The sequence below is a fragment of the Euprymna scolopes genome, chromosome 31 (genome assembly GCF_053919585.1).
Source record: "Euprymna scolopes isolate OS-2025 chromosome 31, ASM5391958v1, whole genome shotgun sequence".
NCBI classification, from domain to species: domain Eukaryota; kingdom Metazoa; phylum Mollusca; class Cephalopoda; order Sepiida; family Sepiolidae; genus Euprymna; species Euprymna scolopes.
This window is the reverse complement of record NC_136512.1, coordinates 74,160,195-74,172,482: the sequence shown is the minus strand read 5'-3', so window position 1 is coordinate 74,172,482 and position 12,288 is coordinate 74,160,195. Positions and strand designations below refer to the sequence as shown.

At 41.8% G+C, this 12,288-nt stretch overlaps 1 protein-coding gene across 1 annotated transcript in view; it reads left to right on the top strand.

Moving 5' to 3' along the window:
* The window catches only part of LOC145255821 (FACT complex subunit SSRP1-like), a 50,800-nt gene that overhangs the window by 6,920 nt on the left and 31,592 nt on the right, over positions 1-12,288 (top strand). The window contains exons 2-5 of the mRNA XM_080114538.1: positions 788-973; positions 2,527-2,632; positions 4,070-4,349; positions 10,454-10,589. Of these exons, the coding sequence (XP_079970664.1) occupies positions 788-973; positions 2,527-2,632; positions 4,070-4,349; positions 10,454-10,589 (708 nt within the window). The remainder of the gene's footprint in view (positions 1-787; positions 974-2,526; positions 2,633-4,069; positions 4,350-10,453; positions 10,590-12,288) is intronic.

Sequence of the window (12,288 nt, the reverse complement as noted above, 5' to 3'; positions counted from 1 at the left end):
AAATTTTATTTTTTTCACTCGGTAATGAGCTTTGGAAGATTGTCAGTAAAAAAAAAAAAAAATAATCGCCAAAAGATAAGCATTTTATTATTTCTAGTAGCCACTTGGAAAAATCCATTGCAAATGCGACTGTTTCACTCACAATGTAGAGCCCTGGTGTATGTTGTCGAACTCTATAATCTTTGTCAAATCTTTATGGAATTTCAAATGGAACTCTTTATTTAATTAATCCATGGGGATAGCCTGTTCTAATCCCATTCACCATAATTGGGTAGAAGTCGTAACCATTTCACAATTGTATTCTTAGTTATTATTGCCTGCACTGAGGATTGAACATTCAACCTCCAGAAGAGTGTCACTTAGAACTGAATTTTTACTTTGTACACTTCGTGCTTGCAAACAATACACCAGAAGAAGTTCGGAGGTTACATCGACTGAAATGTGAAAATGACACTCAAGATGTGAACAGTTGTTCAAATAATCCAAATACTTGCTGCAGAAATTGACTTCCAAACTAATCTATCTCTGCCCAAGTCTTTAAATTGCATAATCCATTTGAATCCATTTTTGCAGCCTATTTGAAAGTTATTCCTCACTTGGGGCAATATTTTTCATAGGTTGGATACCCTTTCTGATTCCAACTCCAGTGAGATAAGGGACCAGTGTCTTTATCAAGACACCATCTCAAGGTGATTGCCTGCCAAAGTTAAAGAACACTTCACCGCCTGTATTCATAATCCAAATGATTATTTTTTTTTTTTTATTTATTTTTTTTTTTTTCCTCTAGAATCCTGGGAAATTAAAATTGCAGTCCGAGAATGTCATCTTTAAGAACCTGAAAACTGGTAAGGTTGACCAGTACACAAGTTCGGATATTGAGACCGTGTTATGGCTGAAGAGGGCACGTGGAAACTGCTTGAAAATTATGCTCCAGAATGGTATGATTCATCGGTATGATGGTCTCAAGGAAACGGTAAGTATCAAAATTGGATTTGAACCCAAGTTCTACAGCACGAGAGAGAGGCCCTGGTTTCCTGGTGAAACATGTCTTGGTTTTACTTGCGTATTTGGGTCTGTATCATCCTCCAAGTGAGTCGTCGTTAAGGATTCTAGGTCTGAGCTAGCATGATCTGGGCGATCTCGCATTCCTAAATATGACATGTATGTGTGTGGTGCATAGACACTCAGCCGTCAACATTAGAGTTGGCGCATTTGTTAGGGGAAAAGCTCCCTCTGTTTGTGGATTTTCTATCAAATGAACAGTACAGCCCAAACATGGTGTTTACTAAAAGACTGCAGCAGGAGAAGTTAATTGTCGCGGGCTGGACACCTTTGGTTGCCCCCCCCCCCTGTGACTGGTTGGATGTATATAATAAGAACAGTCTACAAAAGGAACAGTTTGTATGCGAGGGAAGGATCGGCTCTTATAACATTACTGAGCAATTTTGGATGAGGAACGTCACCTATTAGAGCTTGTTCTGTGACGTCTGGCCTGCCTACCTTTTTGTAGTCCCACAGCAATGTTTCCAACGATGAGGTTCTTTGAAAGAAACTCAATTTGGTTTTAGATACACAGAAGAAGAAAGGAAAACTTGCTCTGAATGTTTTTGTTTTTTTTTTCTGGGGAAGGGAGTACAGCTCAGTTGTGCACCTCCCATAGTAATAGAGAAAGACTAGCAATGTCTTCTAGGAGAAAGATCTAGAGCTACCAGATCGGTTTGTCTGAAGATATGTTAGTCATGAGCAAAGATGAAAGCAGACAGACCTCAAACTCCTCCCCTTCCTATACTCATGTCTGAATTGATTTCAGGAAAATCTTTTTCCATAACGAAACGTTTGCTCTTGTACGAAATTCACCTTATATTTATAAAACAAAAATTGAGAATTTGTTTGATTTACGTATCCATAACAAAACGAAAATATCATATTCCAAAAATTATATAAATTGATCAAGTAGTTTTATTTTCATAAAGAAAATCATTTTTAATCAATTAACGGGAATTCAAAAATCATTTTTAATCAATTAACGGGAATTCAAAAATCATTTTTAATCAATTAACGGGAATTCATAAATCATTTTTAATCAATTAACGGGAATTCATAAATCATTTTTAATCAATTAATGGGAATTTGTAAACAAAAATATCACAAGTTTGAATTATTGTTGAGTTATCCTCTTTTATTTTTTAAATTGTTTTGAAAATGCCAGACAAGACAGCTGCTCTTTGGTTACTCAGAATTTGATTTTCTTATTTAAAAATAAAACTGCTTGATCAATTAAACTTTTTTATTTTCGGTTTGTCACGTGTTTACATCATACAGATTTTTCTTCATTTTTTGTTTTTTCTTTTTTTAATATAGAGGAAATCGGGGGGGGGTCTCCTTACCGTACTAATTGATACTTTACATGGGGAGGGGGGGAGTTACTTCACTAATTTAGACAATATTTTATATGAATATTAATGGAGCAATGTTTTATTTATTTATTTATATACAAAAGTTTATAAGTATTTCGTTTTCTTGCAGGAATATGATCGCCTATCTTCATTTGTGTCAAAAAACTACAACACGTCGCTTGAAAAAATCGACTGCTCAGTCAAAGGTTGGAATTGGGGCATTGCTCGGTTTCATGGTAAGTTGTCTTTCTTGGTTAAATGAGTTGCTTCCCTTGTCAAATCGGTATATGTGTGTCAAAATCTGCTCTTGTCCAATTTTTTTTTTATTCAATTTATTTGGCAAAAGAAATCATACTCCAATTGTCATGTAGGGAAAAGGATGGTAGAAATTTACACAGAAGAGGACACAGTAGCTGAGCACGTGTTTAAATTCACCATAAATTGTTTAGTGCATTTAGTTACTTGGCAGTTTGTTCCGAAGTCCAGAGATTCTGATTAAAAAACGGCCTTCCTTTAATTCAATCAAACTTACAGGGTCCACATAAACCTCCTTCTGGTGCAGAAGTGAATAAGTCCTGAGATATATCATAGTGACCATTGATGGAGCAAAAATGAGATCACAGCTTAATCATCAGCACTTGAAGAAGAAAAGCTTAAGCTTTTTGAGTTGGCGTTCATGGGGACGATCCAATAGACCATTCACCATTTGAGTAGCTAGCTCTCTCTCTCCAGATGCTGGATATCACAAGATTCAATGCTATTAAGTAATCGTCCTCTGATGATGATAGGGTGGGGAGGGGGGTATTGGTTAGTATTAGGATGATTAATCAGGAATTGGAAAAAGTCAGGAGCTTTTGGGGGGTATCGGAATCGGTATCGAAATTGGAAAAATTTGTGCTTATTTTCCGATGCTAGAAGTGATTCCTTTCAATTTTTTATTTATTAAAATTTGAAATTTAAGAAAGCCAAAAAAAAACTTTTTTTATTATTATTATTATTATTATTTGTTGGTTTTTTTTTTAATTATTATTTGTTGTTTTTTATTATTTGTTGTTGTTTTTTTATTATTATTTGTTGTTTTTTTTGTGTGTGTTTTTTTTATTATTTGTTGTTTTTATTATTTGTTGTTTTTATTATTTGTTGTTTTTATTATTTGTTGTTTTTATTATTTGTTGTTTTTATTATTTGTTGTTTTTATTATTTGTTGTTTTTATTATTTGTTGTTTTTATTATTTGTTGTTTTTATTTGTTGTTTTTTTATTTTTTGTTTTTTATTATTTTTTGTTTTTTATTATTTGTTGTTGTTTTTTTTATTATTATTATTATTTGTAGTTTTTCTTTAAAAGAAATATTTGTTTACTTTCAACCCTTTAACTGGTTGCAAGATCGAACCTCAGCAGCTGCGCTGATAAATGAGATAGGCCAAAACATGTTCATGAATATTTTATTTGTAATATTTATCTTAAAAGATGCATAGAAAACTTTTGACTCTTGAGTCTTTTCCAAGCGATTCTTTTTCTTTAATTTTTTTTTTTTTTTTTTTTTTTTTTTACTCTTGAAGAAATTTTTAACAAAAAAAAAACACTTTCTCAAATTTTAATATTCATTTCATAATAATAAACAAAAAAACTGTTCTAATTTTTTTTTTTTTTTTTTTTTTTTTTCTGTTTCAGGAAATGCTCTAAACTTTGAGGTGGACAAAAATCTGGCCTTTGAGATTCCACTGACCAACGTATCGCACACAACCACCAACAAGAATGAAGTGACCCTGGAATTTCACCAGAATGACGATGCTGCCGTTTCCTTAATGGAACTTCGGTTTCACATTCCATCCGAACTAGAGAAGGACGTTGTCCAAGAGTTCTACACAAATGTCATGTCGAAGGCAGACATCATCCAAGCCACCGGTGATGCCATTGTTACATTTACCTCAGTCCAATGTCTCACACCCAGGTATAACGATTTGCTGGCGACTTTGCTTTTAAAATAAAAATTACCCTATTTTTACTCTCTCTCTCGCCTTCTCCCTTCGTACTCTCTCTCTCTCTCTCTCGCCTTCTCCCTTCGTACTCTCTCTCTCTCGCCTTCTCCCTTCGTACTCTCTCTCTCTCTCGCCTTCTCCCTTCGTACTCTCTCTCTCTCTCGCCTTCTCCCTTCGTACTCTCTCTCTCTCGCCTTCTCCCTTCGTACTCTCTCTCTCTCGCCTTCTCCCTTCGTACTCTCTCTCTCTCCTTCTCCCTTCGTTGTCTCTCTCTCTCTCGCCTTCTCCTCTCGTTGTCTCTCTCTCTCTCGTCTTCTCCTCTCGTTGTCTCTCTCTCTCTCGTCTTCTCCTCTCGTTGTCTCTCTCTCTCTCGTCTTCTCCTCTCGTTGTCTCTCTCTCTCTCACCTTCTCCTCTCGTTGTCTCTCTCTCACCTTCTCCTCTCGTTGTCTCTCTCTCACCTTCTCCTCTCGTTGTCTCTCTCTCTCGCCTTCTCCTCTCGTTGTCTCTCTCTCTCGCCTTCTCCTCTCGTTGTCTCTCTCTCTCGCCTTCTCCTCTCGTTGTCTCTCTCTCTCGCCTTCTCCTCTCGTTGTCTCTCTCTCTCGCCTTCTCCTCTCGTTGTCTCTCTCTCTCGCCTTCTCCTCTCGTTGTCTCTCTCTCTCGCCTTCTCCTCTCGTTGTCTCTCTCTCTCGCCTTCTCCTCTCGTTGTCTCTCTCTCTCGCCTTCTCCTCTCGTTGTCTCTCTCTCTCGCCTTCTCCTCTCGTTGTCTCTCTCTCTCGCCTTCTCCTCTCGTTGTCTCTCTCTCTCGCCTTCTCCTCTCGTTGTCTCTCTCTCTCCCTCGCCTTCTCCTCTCGTTGTCTCTCTCTCTCTCCCTCGCCTTCTCCTCTCGTTGTCTCTCTCTCTCCCTCGCCTTCTCCTCTCGTTGTCTCTCTCTCCCTCGCCTTCTCCTCTCGTTGTCTCTCTCTCTCCCTCGCCTTCTCCTCTCGTTGTCTCTCTCTCTCTCTCGCCTTCTCCTCTCGTTGTCTCTCTCTCTCTCTCGCCTTCTCCTCTCGTTGTCTCTCTCTCTCTCTCGCCTTCTCCTCTCGTTGTCTCTCTCTCTCTCTCTCGCCTTCTCCTCTCGTTGTCTCTCTCTCTCTCTCGCCTTCTCCTCTCGTTGTCTCTCTCTCTCGCCTTCTCCTCTCGTTGTCTCTCTCTCTCTCTCGCCTTCTCCTCTCGTTGTCTCTCTCTCTCTCTCGCCTTCTCCTCTCGTTGTCTCTCTCTCTCTCGCCTTCTCCTCTCGTTGTCTCTCTCTCTCTCTCGCCTTCTCCTCTCGTTGTCTCTCTCTCTCTCTCGCCTTCTCCTCTCGTTGTCTCTCTCTCTCTCTCGCCTTCTCCTCTCGTTGTCTCTCTCTGTCTCGCCTTCTCCTCTCGTTGTCTCTCTCTCTCTCTCGCCTTCTCCTCTCGTTGTCTCTCTCTCTCGCCTTCTCCTCTCGTTGTCTCTCTCTCTCTCTCGTCTTCTCCTCTCGTTGTCTCTCTCTCTCTCGTCTTCTCCTCTCGTTGTCTCTCTCTCTCTCACCTTCTCCTCTCGTTGTCTCTCTCTCACCTTCTCCTCTCGTTGTCTCTCTCTCTCGCCTTCTCCTCTCGTTGTCTCTCTCTCTCGCCTTCTCCTCTCGTTGTCTCTCTCTCTCGCCTTCTCCTCTCGTTGTCTCTCTCTCTCGCCTTCTCCTCTCGTTGTCTCTCTCTCTCGCCTTCTCCTCTCGTTGTCTCTCTCTCTCGCCTTCTCCTCTCGTTGTCTCTCTCTCTCGCCTTCTCCTCTCGTTGTCTCTCTCTCTCGCCTTCTCCTCTCGTTGTCTCTCTCTCTCGCCTTCTCCTCTCGTTGTCTCTCTCTCTCGCCTTCTCCTCTCGTTGTCTCTCTCTCTCGCCTTCTCCTCTCGTTGTCTCTCTCTCTCGCCTTCTCCTCTCGTTGTCTCTCTCTCTCGCCTTCTCCTCTCGTTGTCTCTCTCTCTCGCCTTCTCCTCTCGTTGTCTCTCTCTCTCGCCTTCTCCTCTCGTTGTCTCTCTCTCTCGCCTTCTCCTCTCGTTGTCTCTCTCTCTCGCCTTCTCCTCTCGTTGTCTCTCTCTCTCTCTCCTTCTCCTCTCGTTGTCTCTCTCTCTCTCTCCTTCTCCTCTCGTTGTCTCTCTCTCTCTCTCCTTCTCCTCTCGTTGTCTCTCTCTCTCTCGCCTTCTCCTCTCGTTGTCTCTCTCTCTCTCGCCTTCTCCTCTCGTTGTCTCTCTCTCTCTCGCCTTCTCCTCTCGTTGTCTCTCTCTCTCTCGCCTTCTCCTCTCGTTGTCTCTCTCTCTCTCTCTCGCCTTCTCCTCTCGTTGTCTCTCTCTCTCTCGCCTTCTCCTCTCGTTGTCTCTCTCTCTCGCCTTCTCCTCTCGTTGTCTCTCTCTCTCGCCTTCTCCTCTCGTTGTCTCTCTCTCTCGCCTTCTCCTCTCGTTGTCTCTCTCTCTCGCCTTCTCCTCTCGTTGTCTCTCTCTCTCGCCTTCTCCTCTCGTTGTCTCTCTCTCTCGCCTTCCCCTCTCGTTGTCTCTCTCTCTCGCCTTCCCCTCTCGTTGTCTCTCTCTCTCGCCTTCTCCTCTCGTTGTCTCTCTCTCTCGCCTTCTCCTCTCGTTGTCTCTCTCTCTCGCCTTCTCCTCTCGTTGTCTCTCTCTCTCGCCTTCTCCTCTCGTTGTCTCTCTCTCTCGCCTTCTCCTCTCGTTGTCTCTCTCTCTCGCCTTCTCCTCTCGTTGTCTCTCTCTCTCGCCTTCTCCTCTCGTTGTCTCTCTCTCTCGCCTTCTCCTCTCGTTGTCTCTCTCTCTCGCCTTCTCCTCTCGTTGTCTCTCTCTCTCGCCTTCTCCTCTCGTTGTCTCTCTCTCTCGCCTTCTCCTCTCGTTGTCTCTCTCTCTCGCCTTCTCCTCTCGTTGTCTCTCTCTCTCGCCTTCTCCTCTCGTTGTCTCTCTCTCTCGCCTTCTCCTCTCGTTGTCTCTCTCTCTCGCCTTCTCCTCTCGTTGTCTCTCTCTCTCGCCTTCTCCTCTCGTTGTCTCTCTCTCTCGCCTTCTCCTCTCGTTGTCTCTCTCTCTCGCCTTCTCCTCTCGTTGTCTCTCTCTCTCGCCTTCTCCTCTCGTTGTCTCTCTCTCTCGCCTTCTCCTCTCGTTGCTCTCTCTCTCGCCTTCTCCTCTCGTTGTCTCTCTCTCTCGCCTTCTCCTCTCGTTGTCTCTCTCTCTCGCCTTCTCCTCTCGTTGTCTCTCTCTCTCCCTCGCCTTCTCCTCTCGTTGTCTCTCTCTCTCCCTCGCCTTCTCCTCTCGTTGTCTCTCTCTCTCTCTCGCCTTCTCCTCTCGTTGTCTCTCTCTCTCCCTCGCCTTCTCCTCTCGTTGTCTCTCTCTCTCCCTCGCCTTCTCCTCTCGTTGTCTCTCTCTCTCTCTCGCCTTCTCCTCTCGTTGTCTCTCTCTCTCCCTCGCCTTCTCCTCTCGTTGTCTCTCTCTCTCCCTCGCCTTCTCCTCTCGTTGTCTCTCTCTCTCTCTCGCCTTTTCCTCTCGTTGTCTCTCTCTCTCTCTCGCCTTTTCCTCTCGTTGTCTCTCTCTCTCTCTCGCCTTCTCCTCTCGTTGTCTCTCTCTCTCTCTCGCCTTCTCCTCTCGTTGTCTCTCTCTCTCTCTCGCCTTCTCCTCTCGTTGTCTCTCTCTCTCTCTCGCCTTCTCCTCTCGTTGTCTCTCTCTCTCTCTCGCCTTCTCCTCTCGTTGTCTCTCTCTCTCTCTCGCCTTCTCCTCTCGTTGTCTCTCTCTCTCTCTCGCCTTCTCCTCTCGTTGTCTCTCTCTCTCTCTCGCCTTCTCCTCTCGTTGTCTCTCTCTCTCTCTCGCCTTCTCCTCTCGTTGTCTCTCTCTCTCTCTCGCCTTCTCCTCTCGTTGTCTCTCTCTCTCGCCTTCTCCTCTCGTTGTCTCTCTCTCTCTCGCCTTCTCCTCTCGTTGTCTCTCTCTCTCTCGCCTTCTCCTCTCGTTGTCTCTCTCTCTCTCGCCTTCCACTCTCGTTGTCTCTCTCTCTCGCCTTCTCCTCTCGTTGTCTCTCTCTCTCTCGCCTTCTCCTCTCGTTGTCTCTCTCTCTCTCGCCTTCTCCTCTCGTTGTCTCTCTCTCTCTCGCCTTCTCCTCTCGTTGTCTCTCTCTCTCTCGCCTTCTCCTCTCGTTGTCTCTCTCTCTCTCTCGCCTTCTCCTCTCGTTGTCTCTCTCTCTCTCTCGCCTTCTCCTCTCGTTGTCTCTCTCTCTCTCTCGCCTTCTCCTCTCGTTGTCTCTCTCTCTCTCTCGCCTTCTCCTCTCGTTGTCTCTCTCTCTCTCTCGCCTTCTCCTCTCTCTCTCTCTCTCTCGCCTTCTCCTCTCGTTGTCTCTCTCGCCTTCTCCTCTCGTTGTCTCTCTCGCCTTCTCCTCTCGTTGTCTCTCTCGCCTTCTCCTCTCGTTGTCTCTCTCGCCTTCTCCTCTCGTTGTCTCTCTCGCCTTCTCCTCTCGTTGTCTCTCTCGCCTTCTCCTCTCGTTGTCTCTCTCGCCTTCTCCTCTCGTTGTCTCTCTCGCCTTCTCCTCTCGTTGTCTCTCTCTCTCTCTCGCCTTCTCCTCTCGTTGTCTCTCTATCTCTCTCTCGCCTTCTCCTCTCGTTGTCTCTCTCTCTCGCCTTCTCCTCTCGTTGTCTCTCTCTCTCGCCTTCTCCTCTCGTTGTCTCTCTCTCTCGCCTTCTCCTCTCGTTGTCTCTCCCTCTCGCCTTCTCCTCTCGTTGTCTCTCCCTCTCGCCTTCTCCTCTCGTTGTCTCTCCCTCTCGCCTTCTCCTTCTCGTTGTCTCTCTCTCTCCCCCTCGCCTTCTCTCTCCGTACTCTCTCTCCCCTCCCTCGCCTACTTAAATAAAACTCGCATTTTGTATAAGTTAGGTTGATGGTCCTTATTGAGATTCACTAGGAAATTTGTTTTAAGCTGTTCAGTAAAGTTTGTGTTTGTGCTTCCGTGTTTTGGTCTCAAAAAACCATCCAGGAGAAACATACCTATTGAACTCTTCTATATCCACATTATTATGAGCAAGATTATTTTAAAGTATTGACACATTAAAATAAACTTTGCTCTTTAGACTCCAGGTCTAATTCCTTCTATAAAATTAAAGATATATATAGCAAGGAGACCTATCATTGTCCAGAATTGGATGATTAAGGAATATTTCACACTCCCATATTTTTATTTCATTGAAATCGGTGAAATCCCCCATTTTTCAATCAAATCGAGTAATTGCCTGCTCTAGTTGGTGACATATCACGATGCGTCGAGACAAAGCTTCACATGCCTCTCGCGGTGACTTAGTTGCACTGTAGAGAACCTACTGTTGATTTTATAAAATCATTTTTTATATAATGGCTTGAATTAAGGTTTAAAATGCAAAAGTCTAGTATCATGTTTGAGTTGTGTTCTAAGCAGAAACATTCATTTCAAACACGCCCCTGTCATATCAAAGAACCTACTGTTGATTTTATGTCTGACCTTACTGCTTGTGCAGTGATAATGGTTTGAATTTAAGTTTAAAAGAAAAAAGGTCAAGTGTCATGGTGCAATTGTGCTTTAAACAGAAACATGCCTTTCAAACACACCCCTGTCATATAAAAGAACCTGTTGTTGATTTGTATATGTCGGGCCTTTGTGTGGTAATAAATCTACTCAAATACACTTGTGATGTTAGGCTATGTAAGGTGTTAACTTTGGTCAAAATCATGTGTGCCTTCTTTGATTGGATTATTTGGATTATCAATACTTATCAAAGACTTTTTTTTTTTTTTTTTTTTTTTACATAGGCATCACCACATTATCAAGGCCCAGAGGCCACTCAAGGATAAGGGTTAAAGAGTGTACAGTAGAAATTGGACAATAAACATTAATAATAACATTATACTATCTAAGAACACTGCCAAGCAGATATAGGACCTTTGTGTGAAATTTCATAAAAAATTTTGCTCAGCCATTTTGGAGTCCATAAGAAACAAACACGCACACACACAATTGTATAATAGTTAAGATAAACTGTATGCGTTGATTTTAACATGTTTGTTTTCGTCTTCCTTTTCAGGGGTCGCTATGATATCAAAATTTACCCAAGCTTTTTACAACTTCACGGCAAAACGTTTGATTACAAGATTCCGTATGCGACGGTATTGCGACTCTTTTTATTGCCCCATAATGATCGACGGCAAATGTTTTTTGTGGTAAGTGCAAAAAAAGCGAACAAAAAAAATCCCTAAAATCACACCTGAAAACCTATAGAAATTTTTTTTTTTTTTTTTTTTTTTTTTTTTTTTTTTTTTTTAGTTAGGTTTTGTGTTGGTCTACCAGGCCACAATTACCAAATAAACATCACCCTTAAAAAAAACAGATTCCCCCACCCCCAAAAAAAAGATGGCTATAAAGTTGGTGTTCATTTTACATTAAATAATATAGAAAAAAAAAAATAATATAAAAAAAAATAATTTCTTTGTATCTTGGAAACTACTCATTTCCTGGAATTTTAAATGCTATTTTCGTTTTCAGCACCATCAAAAACCTATAATAGTGGTAATTTTAAAGGAGTTTTTGTGGGTGAAAAGATACTGCACCTTTATCAATGTTTCAATCATAGTCATTTGTTTTCCTTTTTCAACAAAAACCGTCCTCTCATGACGACGACCGGTTCTACGCATGCGTCAGATGACGTCATGACCTGATTTAGTTTAAATAGTTGAAGAACTGACTAAATTTCATGTACGCCGTGTTAGCTCAGTTGGTTAGCGCGTTGGTTCATTATCTAAACGTTTTGGGTTTGAATAGTGGTGTGAGATTTTTTCTCGATTTTTTTTTTTTTTTTTTTTTTTTTTTTTATTTAAATATTGAACCAGTGTTATTTAAGCTATTTTTCACGTAACGTTCGGTTTTTTTTTTTTGTCTTTTTTTTTTTCTTTTTTTTTACTTCACTTATTCTTAGGTTTTCATTAACACCTCCACCCCCGACCATACACACACACACACACACACAAACACCCGGGTACCCACCGATTTTTTAAATTTTAATATCGAAACAGGCTTATTTAAGCCATTTTTCACATGTTTTTTTTTTAACATTCGTTTTTCTGTTTTCTTTTTTCGATTTTTACATTTAACATCATTCGTTCACCTTACGTTGGGTTTTTTTTTTTTTTTTTTTTTTTCGATGTTTTGATTACCCCCATCCCCTGGGTACCCCCCACTTTCTGTTTTCTTTTTTTACTTCGCTTATTCTTAGGTTTTTATTAACACCCCCACCCCTTGCAAACACTCGGGCAGTGTATGGAAAATCATAATTAAAAATTGATTAACTAGAAGTCTAGAACTGCACGTCTGTGGAACTCTGTTCCATCTGCCTTCTTCCCTCCTGACTAAAACTTGGATGTCTTCAAGTCCAACGTAAACAAATTCCTGATGAACTGCCCCCTTAAGTAGACACTTTATTAAATATCCACACTAACGTACAGTACTTACAATAACCCTTATCCCTGAGTGGCTTCCGGGCCTTGATAAGTGGTGACCACCTTGTAAAAAAAAACAAAAAAAAACACACACACACATAGCAGGGGAAATCGAAGAAAAGGATATAAACTATGGAACTAAACCTTTATATCCTTTTCTTCAATTTCCCCTGCTATGTGACTTCTATTTAATCAATTTTTGATTATGATTTTCCATGTCTGACTGACTTTAGCAAATAGGGTGAATACCGTTATATCTATTTGCTAACATTTTCTCCTCTGAAGAGATGGTAGGCATCGAAACCCTATAGGATAAGGAGATAAAATTTCGAAAGTATTCTTTGTCTTACTTGGAATAATAAAAAATCCTTGGTTTGAATGAAGTTTTTTTTAAATTTCATTGAATCACTATAATTTGCTATATATA